Below are 24,906 nucleotides of genomic sequence, written 5' to 3'. Positions count from 1 at the left end.
CAGTATTAAATGAAAATGTTGGCTGTGAGAAAGTTCTTCTTAGCTAGGCAATTTTGTTTTTTTTTTTTTCAGGAGATTTTAAGTCTGTTTATTTCATTTATATCCATTGTCATTTCTTTCCTTATTAGGTATCGGTTTTCCTTATTAGGTACTAGTCTTCTCGTTTAAATTTTTGTGATGGAGGAAACCGTTTTATACTTCTGATGATGTATGTAGAAGGATACGAGACGTCAAGTTTTCAAATCAAGGTTTTTACAACATGTGTTGTTTTGTTACGTTTTTGACCGCAGTTTGTTTTTTATTATTCTTGAAAGTAAGCGGTATTTAGAAAAACGAACCCCAAAACCTTTTAAAACTCATAAATACCTCTCTATAAACTCGAAACAAAGGTAAGTTAAATTTTGACCGTGGCCACGCTTTGATTGACGTTTCTGGGCATTTCCTCTTAATGCGTCCCTCCACTACCCCCCCCCCCCCCCCACCTCTGCCGTCCTTTTGCGTAATTAAATAAACTGAACAGTCACGTAAAGCATTTTGGAGAAGTATGATCTTGATTAAACGCTAGGCACCGAATAACGCCAGGTCACTAAGGTAGAATTATAAATGGAGAGCCCGAAGTACTTATTCGAAGTGTAATTAACCCTAGGTGCATATGGTTGTCAAAATAATGAATTTTGAGATAAAGCTCTGCAGGAGTCCAATCAATGCCGGGTATACCAGGCTAAATTAAAGTTTTAACCAATAAAAGGCCGGAAGGTACGTTGTGATTAAAAAAGGTTCTAGTTCTTGACAGTGATGGCTGTGGCTGTAACTAATCGCATCCTATTTCTTTACATGTTCTTTTTTTCTTTTCACTGTTCTTTTTATTCTGCCGTTCGCATTTGTCACAGGAAAAGAAGAACATGACTGTGAATATTTCTTGGATGAAAGGTTGTTTTCACAAGCTGTTGAAAATAATAAAAAAATAATCAATAAAGTATAGCATACCGGTAAAAACGCTAAACATTCGCTGTGAGCGAAATCTTTTTTATCCTATTCTCCTTGTTGCAGAGACAGAAATAATCTTTCTTTCTTACCAAGTTCAATTCCGCGGAAACTTATTGCAGCTGCTTATTGATGTTGATTTTTGTATGGGTAATCTAATGTGAGGAGTGAAATAAGGAAATATTATCGCGCACGTTTTGTCATGATTCTGATAAATTCCCGAGGGCTTTCCGGAGCCGTTAGGCGAGATTTTGACAAAGTTGTCATTCGCTAGCGTACCGAGGATAAAGTCAACTCCTTGACCCCACCCTGGAAAGGAATAATTATGTTTGACGCGGTTCCTAAGCAACTTGGATACGTGAAGGAATATTGTCAAAAATACAACTTAAAAATCGCTTGTCGTTCTCTTCCTTCGCACACTATTTTGTCATTCCATTCAAATGAAGGATTTTATCTTGCTGCTAAGATAATAATTTATATAACCGCGGCAAACGGGATATAACCGCGACAACCGACTCAAACTATAAAAGAGTTGAACAGCAAACATCGAACATGGAGGAAAAACAAATGTTCGGCATAAACGGTATGGAACAAAATGATGCTGGAGCGTTAACACCAGAGCAACAGCAAAAGCTTAATGACTTTAAGGTAACCTTGTTGTCGTTCTTCGTTAGTGCGAAATAGGAGTGAACCGAGACGTATGTTAATAAGGCTACAATTTACACTACTGTAGTAGACCTAGCCTATCGATCAACATTGAGCCTAAGCTTAATAATTATTCTTTGACACCTTCTCAGATCAACACGAGATTTGCAAATGAAAAATACTTGAGAGGACACCCGGAGGTCTCCTGTCTTCTGACGGGGTTTTTAGGGTGAGTGCTTTTTAAAACTAATGGGGCGGTGGAAGTTAAGAAATTTTGATAATTTTTTAGTTTAACCTCATTCATATATAAACTCCCGGATAGACTGGGGAAAATCAGAGATGAAATAAGATCCTTGGGTCTCCTTATAACCCAGTTTAACTTCCTTACATTTCTTTGATAAACTTGTAAAAGCTCGAAGAAAATAAATGGCGCATCTACTTTCACCTGTGTGTAAAATAAGTCACAGTCACTCAACTAATACCCAACTATCAGACTCGGTATCAGGCTCGGCCCTTCCCTTGGCCGTTCTGTTTGAAAAGAGAGCTCTGTTTACTTGGGCTGATAGTTGGATTGCTGGTTGGGCTTTGCATGTATACAATAATATATGAAGACCCTAAAAATAGGGAGGCAAAGTGGCCTCGTGGTTAGTGTGCTCATCTCCGGATTGAGCGGCCTGGGTTTGAGCTTTGGCCATTGGGCAAGACACTTTACTCTCACAGTGCCTCTCTCCACTCAGGTGTATAAATGGGTAATGGCAAACTTAATGTTGGGAGTAGCCCTGCAATGGACTAGCATCCCGTCCAGGGGGGAGTAGAAATACTCCTAGTCACTTCACACTACAGAAACTGGGATAAGCTCCAGCCTGATGGGCCACTTGTCTCGTATACAGACTACCTCCCCCTTTAAAAATAGATGTAGATGGACATTCCCATGGGGCTGAGTCATTTACGTATTATTGTTTCTGACTGAATTTGATTCACAGGAGTATCTTGCGAGAGAGACCAGAAAATGTTAGAGAATTTGCATCAAGTAAGTGTCTGGGCTTGTACAGGAATTACTGTAGTATCTTTTACAATCCTTGTAAGTGACAACACTGGCTGTATAACGAGGGTTACTATAGACCTTCTGCAATCCCAAGACTTCTAGTCCCCAAGAAGGTGTCACAAAATACATTTGATGGAAATACCGGTAAAATTTGGTTCACATTTCTGTGAGACTGGTGTTTTTTGAAAGACTATTTGCCAACCTTTAAAAAACTGTAACTGCTAACAACATTTTTTACGTATTGTTATTACTTTTATAGAATACTTTTCAGATCCAGAATTGAACAGCAAGGTGGAAGCACAAGTTGCAGAGTTGAACAGCAGAATCAAAAAGACAAACAGACCATAAAGTTAGAATAATTTTACAGAAAACCCATGCATGCCAGAGCCTATAAGATAAGTTTTTAAGACTCACTGATGATAAGAAGTTGATAATATAATTTGTAGCCTGGTTGTTTGCAACTCTTCGGTCTGCAACTCTCAGGACATGATAGAAAACAAATAATTTCTTAGTTTTCTATTCTACCTGTTATACTATAAACTAGCTTTATTTATTTATTTGTTTTTGCATTCAGTTGTAAATATTAAATAAATAGATGTGACTCAGGCTGTACATGTATGAATAAAAAAATGAACAGTATTCATTTAGTTTTGTTACCACTGTATCTGTTGTAAATTATGTAGACAATGTGAAGTTGCTGTTCTAATAGTAGGGGTCAATGTCTCCCCATAATCATGTTAAGGATGATGCTTCCGTTTGTTAGTAAACACGCGTTTGGCAAAGCTATTTTTTAAGGGCAAGTTCCTGTGGGAAACCCTAGTCTGTCCACAGACCCTGTATCTTGTCTACAGTATGTCGAGATCACAAGAAAAATGATATATAGATTTAGCCAAGCCTAAAAGCAGAGCTCCTGATTAAATAATTAACCATAAATGAAAAGAGGACATTTTTTCCTGGGATCAGAAACTCAAAATATGATCAATTGTGAGCATATCATTGTTCAGTGTGAGGTTTCAGTATTTTTTCTAGTTACATTTTAACAAACGATACCTAATGAGTGTACCCAAGATTGTAGATGTATCAAGAGACGATTGTGCAAGGAATATATCGGAAGGAAATTCAACAATGTGTCAGAGTTTAATTTGCGCCAAAATTGCATGTACTCCCTCCCTCTTCCCCAGAGTAATAACTTGGCTTGAGCCTGTGACCCAATCGAAAACCCAGTACCTGGTCAGCGGTCAACAAAAACACACAACCTCGATGAGCTCTTGGTCAGCAGATACCTTGTTTTGACAGCTGTCAATTAACTATAACATGGATGTCCAGTATCAAAGATGTACCTATGGTAATGGTGCTACTCTCTTGTTTTTCAAGGTATGGGGCATTGGGGCTTGGCATATGGACGTACGTACGGACAGTTGCGTGACAACCAAAATTTCTGAGATTGATGGGTTACCAAATTTTGTAAGGTATGGGGCTCCGCTTGCATGGATTTGGCATGCAGGAGCTCAGCTATTTAACCATTGAGGATATGAATGAGTCAAACCCTAAGGCAGGTGTGTGTGTGTGTGTGTGTGTGTGAGGGGGGGGGGGGGGTGGCGTCCAGAGAAAGACAAAAGTAGACATTTTCTCCCATGCTTGAAGAAAAATAACAAGCAGAAAAAAAAAACGCTCTGGACAAACTAGGGAAAGTTGGGGTCTTACATTTAAAGTTTTCATGATGTAGTTCAGACTAAAAGCTGGGTTTATGCATCAGTCAATTTCAGCAGTGCCCATGCCCCCTCCCCGGGCTAACTCCCAGGCATTAGCATTTTTTTTTTTAAAAATTGGGTAAATTCCCCTAGGTGGGAACACATAAGCTGTCCAAATGCCCTGGGGCGGGGACGAAGAAAGAGGGCAAATGCCCCGCCCCCGGGATCGTCGCTTTCCAACACTGCAGTTTTTTTTTATTAATCAGTGAATAAAACGTTCAACTGTTCAGTATTTTAATGCAACGGTAAGACTTCAAGGACAACAATACGTGAATTCGTACTGCTCTAAAACCTATTTCAAAGTCTTTTAACGACGAAAAAGTCAGGAAGCTTTTGGACAATTTATTATAATATTATAAAACCGCGCTGAAATTCCGGCGGACGTGCCCCCAGCCGCGAGCCATGATAAGTGCCTGTATTCGCAGGCTACTTTTTCTGTGAAGAATCAACGCATTTTAGTGATCATGCATTGTATTTTAAGCTCGCAAGATCTGTCTTGAAGATCGCACCATTTGAATTCGCAAACCTTAACTCCACTTTTAACTCCACTTTCATGAATTTAAAAAATGCTAGGCTAGTTTTGAATGCGAAATGCAGCGAAATAGTCGTGTTCACGTCAGTGATTGTTTGTGATGAACAAAATATAGTTCACCTTGTACGTCATACACCTTGTCGCTTATATTTATATGCTTACAAGTAATGAAGAAAAATCTAAAATTGAGAAAACATACCTTTAAAAACATCTACAAGTTTCTCTAGTCCCTGACGGACAAGCTATTGTTCGACAAACTCCTCGTCTTTATCCAGGGCACTCTCGAAAACACGTGTGTCAAATGCCCGGGGCTCGCCCCGGGGTACGCAAATGCCCAGCCCCCGGGCCGCGATAAAATTGTGAATGCCCCACCCCCGGGACTGATAACGTGAGCAAATGCCCCGCGGTTGCCCGGGAGGGGATGGGCACTGCTGGAATTGACTCTGTGTTAAATTTGTGATGTCACTTCACTGTCAGAGATCGATCTAAGCGTCACACTTATTATCAGTCATGCAATGCTGTATTTTGAAACTTTTGACAGTTCAGTGAAGTCATAGTCTCCTCCATTACTATTACTAAGCTAAATAGAAAGATCAACATGGAGACATTCAGGAAATTTTAAAAACAAAAGAAAAAATGGGGGAAACCAGGGGCTCCCGCAGAAACAAAATGCTCAGTAGTTCAAACCAGGCAAAGAATTGTTATCTTCACACCACTGACAGAGTTTAACAGAAAAATTGTCTGATGATCTGGAACAGAACTTATTTTAGACAAAAAAAAAAAAAACCGTGACCCCACCCCTATACTTCTACACCCCAAAATGGATGAGAGGTGAAGAGAGACTGGGTCTAATGAAATGACCGCTTACCCGTAACAACACGTGCTCGGTCGAAGATGTTCAGCATTCGTGAAAACCAGTGAGAACTCGTGAGCGTAGCGAATCGTTGGAACCTTTGTGGGCACGCACTACAACAAAAGCTTGTGAATTTTTGTTATTTATTGAGAAAAAAAATATGTGGGAGAACGTCCCTGATTTTCTGGAGCTGTTCAGGAACTTTCCTGTCTCCTTATCAGTCCTGTTTGTGGTGCCAGTTGTTCTTCTTAGTGGGCCCTCATCACCTGTCATGGCGGCGCACGAGTTTCCCGTGTTTAGAATGCAGCAATTTGACCTACACCAGACTCAAAGTGGTGAGTTATTCACCATAGAATGATAAAGTTATTTTTAGTGCATTTAATAACTAGTCATAGAGTGCCTGAATTTTGCTCAAAGACGCACTTCTCCTTTAATAGTACGTAAGTCTGAGTGAATGTCACATTATATGGCAGTAATTGCCATGAAATAAATAAACAATAGCCTCCATTTGGCTCGAAAATATGTTAGGATATTTGTCCGTGGACATCATCTGTTCTGAGAATCAAACATTTTTGCGAGAGTGTAGCTTGAGGAAAACTATGAGCTTTGAGGAACAGATAATGTCCAAGGACAAATATCCGAGCATATTTTCGCCCCAAATGGAGGCTATTGTGTTTATTATTCTTCAAATCTTTTTCGCAACGCATGCAGTTTTGAAAATTGGGGAATATTCTTGAATATTCCCCAGTTTTAGCTGTGGAAGATTCAGTCACTTGACGTGTTTAGACTAATCAGGCGTGAGAAAAATATTTGATGGATTGTAATTATTATTAGCCCCCTAGTTCAAACAGTGGTGGTGTTCCAGTAAAACCTCCCGGTATGGCCAAAGAGATGCCAACAAAAAAATAATTGAAATCTGGGAGATGGCCAATTTTACCTTTTCCACCCTAAAAACAGTTGTTCAAAGCAGAGCTCCATAAATTCAAACCCAAAAATGCGTCGAAATATCGCAAAGCTTCCCAAAAAACTGGCCAAAATATACGTGAAAAATTATTTTATGCTTGCTTGGGACACTTGTTGAGTGGTACACAAGACTGAGAGCTTACATACATGTAGGTCTATATCCAGGAGACTTGGCATAGATGTAGTACCCACCTCTCCTGTGTGACTACATCCCGTAAATGACCACTTTCTCAAAGTCCTGTAAATGACCGCTTTTCACAAATTATGCTAAATTTTGTCAAATCACTGTAGTTAGAACCTCTCATTGACAACCACACTGCAGCTAATGTTAGGGCTGATGATTTGAGGTGAATTGGGCCTTGGAAATGACTACATGCTATGACCCAAAATTTAAAGCCCCTATTGTCGTACTTGTCGTAAGAAACCATTTACTATGAGTGACCCTACAGCATTTGGGATGGTAACTTGCAAAGGGTTGTCTCTGTTTTATTTTATAGGGGAAATTTTTTGAAAACCAGAACTTGTCAAAACTCAATTTTGAAACTTGCTAACTTACTCTAGAAAAATTTAATGGAAGGATAAAAGCGGCTTCAAGTAAACTGTCTATCAATATGAGAACATTGTTGCACAAATTTGCAGAGTTCCCTTCAAAACAACAGCTGGGTTGACTGAATTCATAAACTATCAATTATTATACTAAATCGATTGACATGGATTTCTCTTCCAGGCTCTCGTAGTTCATTGGTGAACATGGAGGCACGACCCATGACCTCTGACATGTTAACAAGACGCTGTGTGGTGACAAGGTTGTCAGACCTAACTATTGAGAGATTTAAAGAAGCTGTTCAATCCTTAGGGGCAGGAGCCATGCTAATACTGCTTCCAAAGAACACATCTGTTGCTTCCCTCGAACAAATGGAGGTAAAAAACACTTTTAAAGATGCAACAATTGGTTTATAAACAGAATTGCTGTACCGAAGTTGGCAACAGTGCTAAGTTTTGTAATGTACTGATTCAAACTTGAGGAAAAAGATAAGAGTTTGAATTTCATGTTATCAACCTGAATTCCTTTCTCCATGAATTGCACTCAGTTCGGTAACACTGTACCTTACTAGAGCCGAGAGGAGAAAGGAGACTAACAGCTTTGTCAAAAGCCACTCTTGATTGCAGATTTGTTGCCTTGAGTGGAAGAGAACGTTGCTACAATTTTATCACATTATATATGTACATGCAGTTAGAAAATGGCATGATTTGTTACATTTTTAAAGGCCTTGTCTATAATGTGATCTCTAGTTAGGTAGATCTCTGTGATGATATACTGTAATAATCTTAACACTTCTGATTCAGTAGGTGGCTATTTACATGCGACTTGCCATATCAGCTACACTTTTTTAATTGAGCAATTTGACCAAATCTGCCACAATGGCAGAAATATAATCCGAAAAGTGGACCTTCCATTTTTTTTTTAATAAAATGGAAGGCCTAGCCTCGACCCTGCACCCCCCCCCCCCCACCCCTTCCCGGTTACAGACATCTGTCCTTAATAACCCAGAGAAATCATAAATGTTTATTATGAGTTCTCTTTTGTTTGGATCTGTTATCGCTCTTTATAAAAGTCAAGGTACCGGTATATTTTTGCAATTCTCTCAGTACTCAGTACTGTTACAGTGCATGTACATGTACCTGTAGGTTGTGGTTATTACTTGGCTTACATGTCTGTCCTGGATAAATACAAACAGTCTTTGTCAACATGTAATGTTGGTATTGTATAGGAGTGGCAGCAGCTGGAGAGAGATCTTTTAACTGTTGAGGTGCCTGTAGCTGTATATTTTGCTTATGAAGACAAAGAGCTAACTGAAATTTATGATGATATCAAAACAGCTGTCACTAGTGACCAGGCTGGGTCAGCATTTGAAGGTATGCACAAATATTTAGCATGCTCATTTTACGGTGTGTTTCATTCAGAGGAGATGCTTATCATTTAAAGGATGACAGTTTGTGTCACGATAGCACTTTGCAAGAGCTTAATTAATTTGCAACATAAGTTACATGTAGTCTGTTACAGTTATTATTATGACTGTACATGTAGCTGTGAAACAATTGGAATTATCATTTGATGTATTTTTTTCTTCCTTTTCATTGACCAAGAGCTCACCACATGATTTGTCAGTGTCTCTCTCACAGATCAATTATTTGCCTTGGCCTTTGGCTTTGGCAAATAATTATTAATCTGCTCACCACTTCCAAATCACAATGTTTTGCTCAACTTTGTCCAGTGATATTGGTAAATTCATTCACAAATTAAGAGCAGCTTCGCCTAAATATCAACTACACTCGGAAATAGCGAAAAAATCGAATTTCTTCAAACTCGCCCAGAATGAAGCCCTACGGGCACTAGTTACAAAAATATCGTTTTAAGTTCGATAAATCAAAAATTATTTTTTTCCACAATTTTTTCGTTTCGATGCCCCAAATCGGCCGAAATCCATCGAAAATGAACGGCATATTCAGAGGCTCGTAAACTCAAAAGCAAAAATCTTCATTACAAACTGTTTGCACGTCGTATTTGTACTTCCTTTCTTGTCTATTTAGAGCTAAATAGATCGTGATTTGATTTGCACTTAAATATTTGACGAATTTTTTAAGTTAACGACCCAAGACAGCTTTACAAGAGGTCTACATTTAGCCTATTTTCAAATGCTAAAAAGGCGTTCTGGTACACGGCTTTTCCCAAAACGACTAGTTTGGTCTGAAAGAGCATTGTTTCTTCTTCAAATTAGTGAAATAAAATTTTTGGGTAAATAAAATCGCGAGCGCTGAGATAGCGAACTAAATGCAGCACTTCGTCCTGAAAACGTGACCTTTGACCCGAGGGTAATGAAACCGATTACTGCAAGAAAACCCGGAAGAAAAGCAAACGCTTCGTTATTTTGAAACAATTTCTAGTGATATCTCTCCAAAACCATGATTGCAAGAAACTATTTCCAGATATGAAATCTTGCAGGGTCAAAGACGGGGCTAAAGGGCGCATTTTGACACAATAACTTTGTTTGCTGAGAATTGAATTGCAGTCAATTCCAGTGAAATTTGCAAACTTGACGCATGTTAGCCGATACTTACCTGAATATTTATATTAATAGAAGAGTCGTCTTCTTGGATTAACCTTCAAAAGAAGCTGGATCCAGATTTGGAAACCTCTAAAAGAAGAAATGGTTAATGTTCCGTGACCTGCCCGCTGCTATAAATTAGCTTAAATTCCATGCACATGCCGACCGCATGTTTGTCGTAAAACTCACTTAACTCCACTGACAGTTTCCATGGGTAACCCCACAATAAACAATCCCCAAAAATGTAAAGTGAAATTGGCTGTCTTCATGAACAGTTGAAACCTAGAGTCAAGTTCCATTACCCTTTAAAAGTGCTTGATTCTACTTTGTTCACTCAGTAGTTACTGTCACGTTCGAATACCGCATAGTATCGGTCATGCCAAAACACTGCAGACCGTACAGACTGAGTAAGTTTCCCATACAAAGTCTTGTACGCATTTGTCTATTGAATCAAAAGTCAAATACTGCGCTTGTGCAGACTGTGGCTAAATGACACACTTTCAGATATATTTAACACTATTTTGTAACTAGACCCAAAAAAAGGAGTCACAATGAAAAGCCCAAACAAGTGTCTGCAGTCTGCACGGTCTGCACCGTTTTGGCGTGACCGATTCGCGGCATTCGAATGTGAGAGTAGTGAACAAAGTCGACGCAAACAAATAAAATCAAGCACTTTTTAAAGGTAATGGAACTTGACTCTAGCTTCTAACTGTTCATCAAGACAGCCAATTTCACTTTACATTTTTGGGGATTGTTTATTTTGGGGTTGCCCATGGAAACTGTCAGTGGAGTTCAGTTGATTTTACGACAAACATGCGGTTGGCATGTGCATGGAATCTATAGCATCGGGTAGGTTACGGAATATTACACATTTCTTCTTTTAGAGGTTTCCCAATCGGGGTCCAGCTTCTTTTGAAGGTTAATCCTAGAAGACGACTCTTCTATAAATATAAATATAAATATTCAGGTAAGTATCGGCTAACATGCGTCAAGTTTGCAAATTTCACTGGAATTGACTGCAATTCAATTCTCAGCAAACAAAGTTATTGTGTCAAAATGCGCCCTTTAGCCCCATCTTTGACCCTGCAAGATTTCATATCTGGAAATAGTTTCTTGCAATCATGGTTTCGGAGAGATATCACTAGAAATTGTTTCAAAATAACGAAGCGTTTATTTCACTAATTTGAAGAAGAAACAATGCTCTTTCAGACCAAACTAGTCGTTTTGGGAAAAGCCGTGTACCAGAACGCCTTTTTAGCATTTGAAAATAGGCTAAATGTAGACCTCTTGTAAAGCTGTCTTGGGTCGTTAACTTAAAAAATTCGTCAAATATTTAAGTGCAAATCAAATCACGATCTATTTAGCTTTAAATAGACAAGAAAGGAAGTACAAATACGACGTGCAATCAGTTTGTAATGAAGATTTTTGCTTTTGAGTTTACAAGCCTCTGAATATGCCGCTCATTTTCGATGGATTTTGGCCGATTTGGGGCATCGAAACGAAAAAATTGTGGAAAAAAATAATTTTTGATTTATCGAACTCAAAACGATCTTTTTGTAACTAGTGCCCATAGGGCTTCATTCTGGGCGAGTTTGAAGAAATTCGATTTTTTCGCTATTTCCAAGTCTAGTTGATATTTAGGCGAAGCTGCTCTTAATCATTTTGATCAGTGTTTCAACAAGTTTAACTGTCATTATTTTATAACTTCCTGACATTAAAGGTGTAACCACACCCTGTCAAAAATACACCTCCCCTGTGTTTACTGTTACAAGAGTTATGCTACTTTTAATTCTTTTTTTTAATCTAGCTTTACTTGGAGTGGCTTCTGCAAGTGGTTATCAAATGGTTGTGAGTGTGGGAGAAGCCAAACAGATTAAAGATATGGCTATTACAAGTCTACAGGTATTGATAATGTCTGCAGTTTTTGATGTGATATTATTGTATGTATTGGTATGGGTTAGAGAAGTGCATGAGACCCCCACATAAGTGTAGCCATGTGCCATCCATAGAGTTTTCATGTAGTTTACAAGCATTTTAGGCCATAACAGACATGTACATGCATACACATATTTATATAGTAGTTTGGGTTTTTATTTTGGTCTGTTTACCCTTGTATGTGTACCTGTCAAGAGACTTATTAATTAAAGATAATTATTAATTAAAGATAATTTCTGAGGAGAAGGGTAGATTGTTGCAAACAAGGTTGCCCACTACCAGAGTGAAGTCCTTAATGAAACCCCTGGTCCTGTGCTTGGGAAGTGGTTCTTTTTTAACCTTGTTTTGGTCTGACCAGAAGTTCTTTTCCATCAAAGTGTCAGTCACATCTGCAGGAATTTTGTAATTTACCCATAAGAATATGTTATTAAATCCCTTTCTCCATGAATCACACTCAGTTTGGTTACACTGTACCTCACCTGAGCCGAGAGTAGAAAGGAGATTAACAGCTCTGTCAAAAAGCCACTCTTTCAGATTTGTTGCATAGAGTGGAAGAGAACTTTGCAACATTTTTTCACTGTACAACATACTTTTGGTATAGTGCATCTCACCCTCTGAGGAAAATTCTGATCCACAATCCAGGTCAAAAGTCCTCGGGCACGCATTATTTTGAAGTGGGAAGTCATTATTTAATTTGCCAACCGCCCCCCCCCCCCCCACCCCCCCACCAAATGTTGGATTAGTGGGTCTAATATGGATGAATCAACATCAACATTGTGTTGGGGGGTGGGAGAGAGAGGTGGACAGAAAGACCATACATTGGCAAAAGTGCAAACTGTCCCAATACTTTTAACCAGGGCTGTAGTCCATTGAACACAATTCACTCTGATGAAACTTATGAAAGTATGAAACTAGGGAGTGCTCTTATAAGAAGCTGAATAAAAGTAAAAGACCAAATGACATATTCAATAGGAAGTCTGTGCTACCTGGTAGGTGACTGTATACATGTAGTGTGTAGCCACAGTGTTTACTTGTAAATTCCGTCTTTTTTTTAGGGGAAGTTGTCTGGAATTGGAATCGACGAGCAGCTTCCGACCATTGCCATTGTCACTCATTATGATGCGTTTGGGATGGCACCAGTAAGTGGAAACACAAGTCGTAATACCTGTATATATACTGGCTGTTTTTGTTAAATTTTGTTGAAATGACAAACAGTTTTCTTGCAAACAACAAAATAAAGATGGAGATTATAGATGTAAGGAGGAACAATGTGACCATAAAAAATTACATCAAGGGCCATAAAACTCGGCAAACTACAAGGCTGATTTAGCATCTGCCATGTTGGCCCCCTCTTGTAAGAGCAACGTAAGTACTATAGTAGCAGTCATGGGTTCCAGATAAGTTTTCAAGGCAGGGCGTCAATAACGAATTCCAACTGGTCAATTCCCACTGCTCCCCCAAATCATTATGAACTTTCTGTTAATTTGTTGAGTCACATAGCTGACCTTGTCAGGTTTTTGACCTGAGACCCTCACTCATCTGGAACACTGAATAAAGCAGACCTTTCAGTCTATACATTACAACTCCACGCTGCTGTAAGTGTGTCTTTCTCAAATGGCTTAAACTGCCAGATGTTGTACAGTAGCTTGAAGGCTTAGTTTATTCCTTTGGGCATTGCTTTTGGTAGTGTCCAAAAGTGTCTTGAATACGTTTGGTTTTATTCAGTTTTTAAAAAGGTGAGATATTTTGGAAGGAAACCTCAACAATGCTCAAGCAACTTCAAAAGACTTCACTAATAGCACAATTAGAGTGACCATGAGTGAACGACTTGTGAACGTATCCTTTTGTTCGTGATGTGTGAATGAACTCAAAGTAGTCATTGAAGTCATTTTATGGATTCAGTTTCTTTGCACTGTATGTAACTTAAGCTTATGTAACTGAGAATACAGATCATATTGAGAGCTTTAAAAAGAGATCTTGAAGGAGCTGTTTTGTTCACGGGACGCTAGCGGCAGCCATTGTTAATTCAAATGGGACCACATTTGGAATCATGCATCAGGATTGTTTTTCAATGCATGGTGAATGTCCAGGTCACTTAATGGATTTGAAATTTTCCTTTAACTACTGCTGGTAGTTAAGCACGATGCTTGTAAGCTATTTAAAACTTTTAAAAGACTTCATTGAGAGCATAGATATTGACCAATGTTTCTGGTCATTCTGTGGTGAAAATCCACTGAAACAAAATCTCTCTCTATCGATAAAAATATCTGGTTTGTTTCTGTATTCAATTTATTTTAACACACTTGTAATGTGTTGCAAAGCTGTTTTTAAATAATTTTCCCTGCCGTCAGGCAAGCTTCCTTTGGGAGCTTATGCGAAAAGGCAGTCTGCTGTTTTGGCAAAAATGGTGGCACCAGCTGTGGCGCACATCCTATGAATTTAAAATCTATCAAGCAGACATTATCATATGTAGTCCTTAGGGTTTTATTTCTTCTCTGTGAAATAAAAGAAAATGTCTCACCTACATCAAAGAGTTCGCAGTCTTCGGAAACATGCCATGTTTTTGGCAGAACTTCGTTATGAATAAGTGATGAGTAAGAACAATAGACGGATTATATGAATACTCAACGACCGCAGAATTTGCAGTACACACTTAAAGCAGTGTGAAGTTGTCATTATTTATAGATTTCTCTCATGAAATTATTAACATACAGTTTCTGTTACATGTATGTTATTACATGTAAACATCACATTTAGCAAGGTCTGAAATGCAAGTTACACCACCTCCTCTCTAAGTTTTGTCCATAATAGCTGGCAGTACATCATCAGAAAGAAGATTAATTTAAGCATGTAAATGTTACATTCTCACTCCTTGTGTAACCTGTATGCAAACTTATTATATTTTTGTAGAGTCTTTCATTTGGATCAGATGACAATGGTAGTGGAGTTGTTGCTCTTCTGGAATTAGCAAGATTGTTTTCAAGGTCAATGAGAAATTTCAATCATGACAAGTAGTCAAGAATGTTTTATTCAACTTATCACTATAGTGCACAATCTTTCTCCATGAACTGTGCTCAGTTTAGTAACACTGTACCTCACTTGAGCCAAGTGGAGAAGGGAGATTAAACAGCTTTGTCAAAAGCCACTCTTGTGCCATGTGTTGTCTTGAGTGGAAGAGAACTTTGCAAAATTAACTGCAAAAGATAGAATGGTTTTCAAAGGGAAATCTTTGTTTGGAATATTTTCCTCATTAGTAGAAGCAATTCAGTCTGTTCAAGCTAGAGAAATTAAATCAGTTCTGAGTACTGAAGGACTTGGCATGTTTAACTGTTTCAAAGAATTTTGTGTTGGCTGTATTAGATACTTTTGGTGGCATGCAGGTTTAAAAACTGAAACTGTTACCCAGGTATGGGCTCATTAGTGCTTTTGACACCCCAAAAGTGCCATTTTTGAGGGGTAATATCTCCTACAATGTGACATTTGAAGAGTTAAAACGTTCACTTATCACTAAGTTTAACAAGCTCTTTATAAAATAACTGTTTGGAGTCAATATATGCTGTATATTTCATGATGCCCTTTGTACACACAGTTATATGCTAATCAGGCAAAATGTAGATAGTGATGTCAGCAACGATTGCCATATAATTGTTTTAATTTTTGTGGTGTTGCACATATACACTGTACATGTACATGTATTTCTAATCCAATCTGTCAAATTCAGCTGAACTCCATAGAGTGATTGATATTTAAATCTCTTCCAATATCAGTGTTTTTAACGTCAGTGCAGTTGGTAACAAATAAACAAACAATACGGACTTTCTGAACTTATCCTGTCCACTGTCCATAAAATATGATTGTGACGTAGTTAGTATTATCATCTAATCCTCTTTGTCCCATTGGTGACATTTCTGCATAACAAGATAAGTTTGGAAAATAACTAATGTAGAAAGGATGGATAATCTGAAAACAAAGCTGCGTTAAAGTTTTTGACATTGCCTTTTGTTTGTAGGTCTTGTTTCCTTGAAATTCTTGCATTTGTTAATGACCTTTACTTTCAATTTTCAGATTGTACTCAGATCCTAGAATGCAAGCAAGGTATCCTTTTTAAGGACACATTTAATTCGTACATGTAATACATTATTTATTCGTGCTTGATACTTTTTCATACTTAATCAGATAACTGTTGTGAACAGAAATGTTAATTTAATGTAGGATTTCTGGAATACAGTCAGTGAAAATCCAGGGCTGTTGATAAGGGCCGTAACCTTTAACAGCTGCTACAGCTGAGTATGTTTGATGGGCCCTTGATGTTAAGGGTGAACTTGCTGGTAGTGTATACAATTCACCCAAAAGAAACAAGTTTGCTATGGGTGTGAAGATCAAGGCTACAGGTGAATTGAAAGTTAATGGCAATCCTGAAAATCTTTTTTAATACCAAAGTGGTGCTTACTACATGTAGGTACCAGAGCTTTTTCCACTGTCTGTGCCATAATGTGACCATGCAGGAGTATGAGAACCTTCCTAAGTGGGACCCCAGTCTATCATTGGTTATCCATCAACAGAATTTTATCACAAGTATAATATAGTTATTTCTGTTTTGTATTTATTAATTCAATCTTGACAACAAACAGATACAATTTGGTGTTCTTTCTTTCTGGTGGTGGAAAATTTAATTACCAAGGTACTAAGAGATGGCTTGAAGACAATCTGGACAATCCTGGTTAGTGCACTAGTTTACTTTCTCCCACCTTGTAGTTTGTAACATTCTCTAATACTTTATTTCCCACTTTTGTAGATGCAAAGTAGCATTGCTTAGACCCATAAGGTGATAAACTATTTTTTTTTACTAACTACTAATCCATGTTAAAAGAAGCAATGATACAAATAAATACTGGTAAATCATCTCAAGAGAATTTTTTAATATTCATCTGTGCTTCCATTTAGCACATGTATGTCTACTTGTAAAGCCTGGGCCAAAATATGAACAACACTTGTCATGAGTTCATACTCTCACTCTCAGGTGGCTTGATGCTCTCTTGGGGTCACAGCTTCTCTTTTTGAATCCAGTGTGTTATCATCAAATGTAAACCTTCTATTGACAAACATTTTCTTTAGAGTTGTAAAGAGCGTGCACTCATTTGATCCACTTTTTTGTGAGCAACTGCAAGAAGTGAAGGTGACATGGCTGAGTACATGTAGTTTGGAGTGTTGGATTTGAAAGCTGGAGGTTCCTGGTTCAAATCCTCCACCCTACCACTATAAGAATTCATTTCTCAGTAGCCCTGAGTTCAACTCCTTGACTGCATCATGTAAATAGCCAAATAGTCAGCCTCCCTTCAGTTAGGATTCATAATATTATGTTCTATTTGTAATGTTTGTGTATTTATATTTTACATGGTCCCCAGTTAGTACACCAGTGCTAAATACAGTTAACTTTAAGTAAAGAAATTTATATATTTTAATTAACCTTTGTCCTTAAACCCTTGACTCAAGCTCATTCTCATTTTGCCAGTAAATGCTCAACTTCAATACATGTACATGTAAGTACAAATCAATGAGCAAAACAAACAGTGCAACACTCAAAGGAATAGCAACGTACCGATCACTGAGCTAAGCCTTGCCCTACAAAGAGTTAACATGTTGTGAAAAGGAGCACTCAGACACCTTTTCAAAATTATCTGGCACTTCAAGCATTAGGTAACTTACAAAGGCACAAACAAAGTTGTTTGCTTTCTTAGTCAAGTGTCTAGATAATGCTTGTTGTCAGTAGCTGTGATAGCCCTAACCTGTTTATATTCTTGTTTCTCAACAGAGACAAGTGTGCTCAGTGATGTGGACTATGTGTTATGTCTGGATAGTATTGCAAACACAGATCAGTTGTTTCTGCATGTCTCCAAACCTCCAAAGGAAGGAACTCCTGCATTTGCCTTAGTTGAGGTACAGTGTAAACTTGTGAAGATACATGTATGATTGATCATTGCAGTTATGCACACAACTCAAGCAGTTGTGAAATTAAAGCCTGAATGAGATTTGAACCCATGACCTCTGTGATATCCGTGCAGTGCTCTACCAATTGAGCTATCAAGCTAACTGGGAGCTGGCCACTTTGTGAGTTTGTAATATACCCGTAGAAGGTGAAGAATACAAGTGAATATATGAAAGTTCATATATTTGAACTACAGAGAATGATAAGAAGATACAGTTGTGTAAACTTATATTGAACATACTAGCTACACTACGTGTTGTCTGTTGCATTATCATTTTGGCGCATATTGAAGTGGTCCTTTATGATGCAGGTGGAGATGCATTGGCCTCATGGCTAGTACGCTTGACTTCAGATTGAATGGTCCAGGTTCAAGCCCTGGCCAGGGACACTGTGTTGCATTCCTGAGCAAGACACTTAACACTCACAGTGCCTCTCTCCACCCAGGTGTATTAATGGGGACCAGCGAATTTAATGCTGCCCAGGGTAACCCTGCGATGGCCTAGGACCCCATCCAGGGGGGAGTAGAAATACCCTTAGTTGCTTTATGCTACAGAAACTAGGATAAGTTGTGGCCTGGTGGGCGACTTGGCTCATGTGCAGACATAACCTTTATGATGCAGAACAAAGCTTTTAAAAATGGCATTGCTTTTACTAATAAGGCATTACTCTTATTCATTTCACAGGAATTCAAAACGGTAAGAGAGACTGATGCAGATGCTGTGATTTATTGTGTTAATACCGGCATATTTTTAAAGAAATCTCTGTTGTTGCTTTTTTATGTGACTGTGTAGAGTTTACAGTGTAAATATTTAAAATGAAACTTTCTAATTTCATTACTAGGTAGCAGAAGCTATTTTCAAAGAAGTAAACTTTACTATGATACACAAGAAAATCAATTTGGCTGAAGAAACATTGTCATGGGAGCATGAGAGGTTTTCACTTCACACGCAGCGTCTTCCTGCTGGAACTCTGTCTCACTTTGAAGACCCTCAAGTCTTAGGAAGATCATCAATCTTTGATGTTAGGTGGGGTTTATTGACATGGCCTCTTGCCTACATTTAATTTCTAAAGTTCATAATTGGAGAACATCACCCAATTTCATTTTCAAAATATTAAAAAGAGAAAACTCAAAATGACCTTCCTGCTAAGTACATGAAACTTTCATTTGAATGTGACATACTGAACCAGGATTTTAATCATTTTGGCATACAGAATAATACCACATGAAACTATGGTGGAATCCTGATTTCTTGAACCCTCCATTTCTCAAACCTCATAGTGGCTCAAACCTACATGTAGTTTGTCCACACACCCTCTTTTTTGTCTTTAGTTTGTCAGGATTGCAAACAGAAGTATCAACTGCAGGGGATTTGAAAAAGTCTGAATGCAAGGGGTGGCCCTAGAGTTTAAATTTTTTGCATCTGCTTGGTGGCTGCCTTCGCATTTTGCGCTCGATCTTGCACACTTGAAGAAAAATAACTTGTAGCCAAAATAAAGTCTGTGGACAGACTACCAACCTACAGTTGTTTCCCCTGGATTTGTTTTGACAAGATTTTACTTCCATTTTCCTGTGGGCTTCACTTTCTACATAGTAGTATAATAAACAGTACCTCATACATTGTAAGGCTACTGCTCTGTGGGTTTTGTGTGCTCACACACTGAGAATTTAAGAACAGACTGAAAAGTAACAATCATCTTCACAGTACAATAAAGAGTAACATGTGAACATGAAAGCATGGTCACACAGAACTTAATGATTATTGAAACTCTATTTTTGGTTTTAACATTATGGCATCCGTGTGTGTGTGTATCAAAAGTCTTTTCTATCCATCTTGTTTCAGGTCATCTGAGAATGATAACAAATTAGAGCGCAATATAGAATTCATTGCTGAAGTTCTTGCTAGGCATATTTTTAATTTAACAACAAAGGTGAGCCCCCTATGCCTTAGGTGAATGAATTCTGATTACTGTTTTCTTGTTATTAACTTTGGCAGTCACATGCACTTGTAAGTTTCAATGTTCCTTTCTCCATGAATTGCACTCAGTTTGGAAACATGGTACCTCATCTGAGCCGAGGGGAGAAAGGAGATCAACAGCTTTGTCAAAAGCCACTCTTGTACAGATTTGTAGTCTTGAGTGGAAGAGAACTTTGCAATAATTTAACTTATGTGACACTTCTTTGAAGGACTGATTTTGTATCTTGCAAGCTGTTGTAAGGTCACCAGCCCATAGAGTTGCATTATAATAATTGAAGGACTGGTTGATAACTTCTTCTTTTTTCTTCTTCTTTTAATTTTCTTATTTGGTTTGAATGATTATACTTCAAGCACACTAGAAACACACCAATAAGAACCCGGCGATTTAGATTGTGTAGGCTAGAATTAAATTACTGTTGATAATTGAAACCCGCACTATATAAGATATTGTAGAAGCTAGAACTTGAGACAAGTATTTTTTTGTATCAGGCATGAATGTGGGTGATCTGAGCTGGGTTAATTTTGTTGACGTGAGAAGAACCCTAAAATCAATCAGGGTATCCAAAGCAGAGTGTGTGCAGTATTTCCTTACTCTTAGACATAATTATATTTTTCTTGTACATAAGAGTAAATATTAACCCCCTTTGCCTCTAAGAAAATAAGTACCTTTGTAAGAAGCTACATGTCAATAGCTTAAATTCTCAGTAGTGACCTACATTTATTATATGGTTTGGTCTGTGAGTGGACAAGATGAACCGAATCCTGTGCTGTGATTACCCAGGTGGGCAAGAAGGTACTATCTTGCTGCAAGAAATTAGTGTTCTCTTTCAGTAACAATAAATCCTTTATTGACTAAGCTTATTCAGTCAATATGGCTGGATATTGGCCTCATTTTTTTTGCATGTTTATGGTCCTCGACTCCTTCTCGGTCTATAAATATGCACAAAAAGAACTTGGCCAATTTCCAGCCTTCTTGACGTCACACTTGGTCAATAACCCATATACACATCTAATTCTATAAGAACCTTTCTAGCCTAACCTGGACAAATCTTTGCTCTTGAAGAGAGGGGTTTTTACCGTAACACAGATGTGACTTTTACTTGATGCTTACCGAATGTTTTTAGGAGTATGAAGTAGAGTCTAAACCTACACAGTATCTGGTAACATTCCTTTGTATGTTTTGTAGGGTTTTCCAAAGAATATGAGAATCTTTAGTGCTTCTATGGTGAGTAGAAGGAATCCTCTACTGTTGGAAAGTATGTTGCCATGAAATGGTGGCACGGATGGCACAGTGGTGAGAGCATTTGCTTCCCTCCAAAGTAGCGTGGGTCTGATTCTGGCCCAGTGTCATATGTGGGCTAAGTTTGTTGTTGGTTTTTGCCTTGCTCCAATGGTTTTCTCCAGGTTCTGTGGTTTCCTCCCTCCACAAAAACCAACTTCTCTAAATTCCAATTTGACCAGGATAGAGGACCCGCATGAAACCAGCTAAGTTTGATGTGGCTTCCTCTCTAAATATTGTAATAATATTATTTATTTATTTATTTATTTATTTAGTTTACTTAATGAATTATCTTTGCCTTCCTTGAAAGCACTAACGTCTTTATTTGTTATGCCATGTTGAAACCTCAGTAGTCTGCAGTTTTTGTCCACAATGTGGTCATTTATTGGTATTTTACTAGTTCATTTGTCACTCTAAACTTCCTTATTACCATGTTTTACCTTATTACCAATTTTTTTAAAATTTATTTTGAGGTACACATATTTTTGTGATAACGCTAGTTGTTTTCCTTAGGCTGTAGATTCACATTTTGTTAAAACCTGGATGGATTACCTAGGCTCACAAGCACGTGCGGCTCAGTTGTTTCATAAGGATCATCCATTTCTTACAGGACTAGAACAGGTATAAAAGTTGATTTGATCTTTCAGCTGCCAGACTTTGTGTTGAGACATGATTGATACATGCATTTTGAAATTAATTTTTGCTCAACGTTGGCCAATATATATTGTAAGTTGGAGTTGAAAGTGTTTGCAAGTCTAGAGTGTAAATTTCCTTTACTAATTGCCGTACATTTCTTTTGTTACTACTGAGAGGTTGGCACTAAATGGTGATAATTCTACCTCTACTTGTGAATTTGCTTAAAAAGTTTTCATATTTTATTAATTTCATCAACACCTCATTGCATCCACTTTTGGCAATACAGTGGCCACTTTGAATTGTAATTCCTTTTCAAATGGCTATTATGGGATACTCAGGGGGCAAATACTTACTAATTTGCTCTCTGAGCATCCCATAATAGTTACTTGAAACAACAGAATTCAAAATGACTGCTGTATTGCCAAAAAGGTCCATTGAAATCATAGATGTAGAGTTGCAAGGTTTTTTGAGGGGCTACCACCAGAGCATTGTGCTTATTTTGTTTTGAAATCCAGCAGCACCTTTTCAATTTTGCTTTTTTTTCTGTACTTAAAATTTGTTTATTTATGTTAACAGAGTTTCTCAAAATATGTCAAGGATGTAAAGAGGGTCTCAGCTAAAGCTGATAAAAGGTGAGGACTGTAGTGTTGAAAAAAACAATAAGTAGTGATAATGATGTTGCCGTCAATGTCACTTACTTGTGGTTTTCCCATCAATGAAAGTGTACAATGCAAAACCCTAAAACTCTTAAAAAATTTCAAAGTTTATGTACCCAACTTTTGCAGGGACCCTGAATTTGTGTTTTATGACAGGCCAGACACGACCATGTTTGCCTATAGGTAAGAACTGATCATTACGTCTTTGGCAAATAGCATACCTTCAAATAGGACACTATTCTAAATTTAGGTGTGTTCCTGGGCTGACTAGAGGTGACTTTGTGTACAAAACTAGCCATAAAAGTAGTTAAAAACTGAATTTGGTGCTTTTTGTCAAATTCATTCTCTTGGGTAGGTGTTTCCACCGCTCCCACAAGACTGGTCTTCAGGAAGGAGCGAGTCTCCTTTCCTTCACAGCAGCTACGAATCACACCTAAGCACTTGTGGGCTAGGGGGAAATAGGAAAAGAGTATGGCTGGGAGGTGGAGGGGTGCACAACCGGTCATAACCCCTCAGGGTGGTTTTGTACCTAAACCTGTGCCATAAAATGTGAAGCGTGATAGGAACTTGTAATACCAGAAACAGGACCAGAAATGTATTATTTTGATCTCCATCAGTGTGAATGAAAAAGCCAGAGGTACTTTTTTTTATGGAATAACATCATCTACTTTGTAGTTCTAACACAATTATTGCGTTGTCAGCCACTCGTTCAACATATGTGTAGGCATGTTTTGCTTTGTTTTATGTTTTTTTTTCAGTCATAACCTTTCATGATATTTTTCAGGTTATTTGCAAGGAATCAAATTTAAGCATGGTGCCTTTTCATTGTGAAGCATCGAAGTGAACATCTTGTGATTTTGTTGTAGGGTGAAGCCAGCCATATTTGACTTGTTTCTTGCCCTTGGCATTGCATCGTATCTTGGTGTGTTCTATCTGGCCCTTGTGGTAAGTGTGTTCTTATTTCTTATAATAAGTATGGTTTACGACCATTCCTTGCCATCCATCCACGCAAATCTTCTTGACTTTACCGATAAATGCAGTGCATAGCTCTTGCACTTCGTCGGAGTAGCCCTTTGGACGCTTCGGAGGCCTATGGATAATTTTCTTTGGTATGACAGGCATGCAGAGCGTGCAGAAAACGCAATTTTGCCAAAGCTCTTTCTAATTAACAAGGTCACCGAGATTTTCTTTATTGTTTTTGATACAGAACTTCTCCATTTTAACCGAAATTCTGCCAAGACCAGTATCGAATTTAAAGCCTAAACAGCAGTGACCATGTGAGCAGGGATGGAGAAGTCAAAGCCAGTGTACTATCATGAGTGGACTGCTTTTACATCTGCCAATTATGGTGTGGTTTCTTTTGGTGTCGTTTCATGATGTAAAGTTGAAGCCGTGGCATGAAGTCTGGTTATACTGCACGGTCGGCCAAATTTTTAGTACCCTTTTTTGCAGAGTAGATGGAATAAATGTGTCAAGCACAGAGGTTTCTTGTCTTGTTTTCAAATTTGCCTGGCATGATATTTAGTGTCACACATCGGTACGCAATAGTTGCCATTCAGTTGCAACTCCTTTACCAACAGCAACAAAGAAAGAAAACGAACTTAACGGGAATTATCTTATCAACTTTTGACAAACATGACAAACTGTAGTAAGCCTTTTTACGAGGAAGCAGACGCTCGAAAACTCTTAAGAGGTTAATTCTCAAAAGAAAAACAGATACAGGACGTTGTTGACTCACTGTCATAGTATGGGAGATTGACTTTCCAAGTAATCAACTCTTTAGTTCTTAGTGGCTTCTGTTCTTAGTGACATTCATACCCCAGAGAGCGACCACCTTAGCCGCCTTTTTAAACTTTTTTTTCATGGGAGCAAGGTTACACGGTCGTTTTATTTTGGTAGCGTTTCTCATTATTGTCCCGGCACAACGTTCGGACATTATTTACTAGTGCTTCCCAACAGAACCCTACCCTGGGTCCAAGTGGGCACATTCTTCAGTATCCCATATAGGTTTTCGAGCGGGTCACAGCAGCTGAAAGACCTGGGGGGTACCGTATTCCCTCGTGTAGGCTATATAGGTATGTGCGGCCCCAAAGTGTAGAGTTTTTCAGCCGTTTTGGTCATAAATAGGGTATGATTTTAGCACTCTAGTCTTGAATTGGGTATGATTCTTAGAAGAGGCTACTTTTAATCATTATCAATAAGACCGTCAGCAAAAGCCCTTCTAACTTATGTTCAGGGCAACTGTGCCAGCCGCAACGGTCATAGATAGGGTATCGAATTTTTGGTCAGGTCATAAATAGGGTAGCAAAAATCGCAGATTTTGGTCATTAACAAGGTAAGGATTTTGGGAAGTGGGCCGCATACCCCCACCCAACTTCTCTGGGAGTAACCCCTTCAGGCTGAGAGACTTGAACGAGACCGGGAAAAACGCGCAAGAAAAGGTTGTGGCATCCAGGGCATAGTTTCCTCAGTTTTCCCCCATTGGTCTCGGGCTTATTTTCGAAGATGTAGCCTTAAGGGTGCGTTTCTTTGGGAAACTCCTAGATTGGATTCTTGAA

At 38.3% G+C, this 24,906-nt stretch overlaps 2 protein-coding genes across 2 annotated transcripts; both read left to right on the top strand.

Annotated features, from left to right (window-relative positions):
• Positions 1 to 1,303: 1,303 nt before the first annotated feature.
• On the top strand, positions 1,304 to 3,313 carry LOC110065991 (RIIa domain-containing protein 1-like). The gene is made up of 4 exons (XM_020773173.2): positions 1,304 to 1,632; positions 1,782 to 1,858; positions 2,613 to 2,659; positions 2,934 to 3,313. The coding sequence occupies exons 1-4, from the start codon at positions 1,537 to 1,539 to the stop codon at positions 3,020 to 3,022; spliced, it is 309 nt and encodes a 102-aa protein (XP_020628832.1). The 5' UTR covers positions 1,304 to 1,536; the 3' UTR covers positions 3,023 to 3,313.
• A 2,520-nt stretch (positions 3,314 to 5,833) lies between these two features.
• LOC110066053 (BOS complex subunit ncln-like) lies at positions 5,834 to 23,828 on the top strand. Its single transcript, XM_020773253.2, has 18 exons — positions 5,834 to 6,145; positions 7,501 to 7,694; positions 8,546 to 8,690; positions 11,688 to 11,782; positions 12,871 to 12,954; positions 14,726 to 14,799; positions 15,881 to 15,910; positions 16,447 to 16,535; positions 17,628 to 17,752; positions 18,485 to 18,496; positions 18,642 to 18,826; positions 19,643 to 19,730; positions 20,964 to 21,002; positions 21,570 to 21,677; positions 22,269 to 22,324; positions 22,478 to 22,531; positions 23,215 to 23,293; positions 23,556 to 23,828. Exons 1-18 carry the CDS (start codon positions 5,971 to 5,973, stop codon positions 23,619 to 23,621), a joined length of 1,698 nt encoding a protein of 565 aa, XP_020628912.1. The 5' UTR covers positions 5,834 to 5,970; the 3' UTR covers positions 23,622 to 23,828.
• The last annotated feature ends 1,078 nt before the right edge of the window (positions 23,829 to 24,906 follow it).

The sequence above is a fragment of the Orbicella faveolata genome, unplaced genomic scaffold, assembly GCF_042242905.1.
Source record: "Orbicella faveolata isolate gen_17 unplaced genomic scaffold, um_ofav_v1 contig_36, whole genome shotgun sequence".
In the NCBI taxonomy this organism is placed as follows: Eukaryota; Metazoa; Cnidaria; class Anthozoa; order Scleractinia; family Merulinidae; genus Orbicella; species Orbicella faveolata.
This window is presented reverse-complemented; position numbering and strand designations above follow the sequence as displayed.

Bases quoted from the DNA above. Each gene is read 5' to 3' on its own strand.
- LOC110066053 (XM_020773253.2), top strand. From the start codon at position 5,971: ATGTGGGAGAACGTCCCTGATTTTCTGGAGCTGTTCAGGAACTTTCCT. The intron at 8,691-11,687 runs GTATGCACAAAT...TTTTTAATCTAG, and splicing joins GGCTGGGTCAGCATTTGAAG to CTTTACTTGGAGTGGCTTCT. The intron at 12,955-14,725 runs GTAAGTGGAAAC...ATATTTTTGTAG, and splicing joins ATGCGTTTGGGATGGCACCA to AGTCTTTCATTTGGATCAGA.
- LOC110065991 (XM_020773173.2), top strand. From the start codon at position 1,537: ATGGAGGAAAAACAAATGTTCGGCATAAACGGTATGGAACAAAATGAT. The intron at 1,633-1,781 runs GTAACCTTGTTG...ACACCTTCTCAG, and splicing joins AAAAGCTTAATGACTTTAAG to ATCAACACGAGATTTGCAAA. The intron at 2,660-2,933 runs GTAAGTGTCTGG...TTACTTTTATAG, and splicing joins TGTTAGAGAATTTGCATCAA to AATACTTTTCAGATCCAGAA.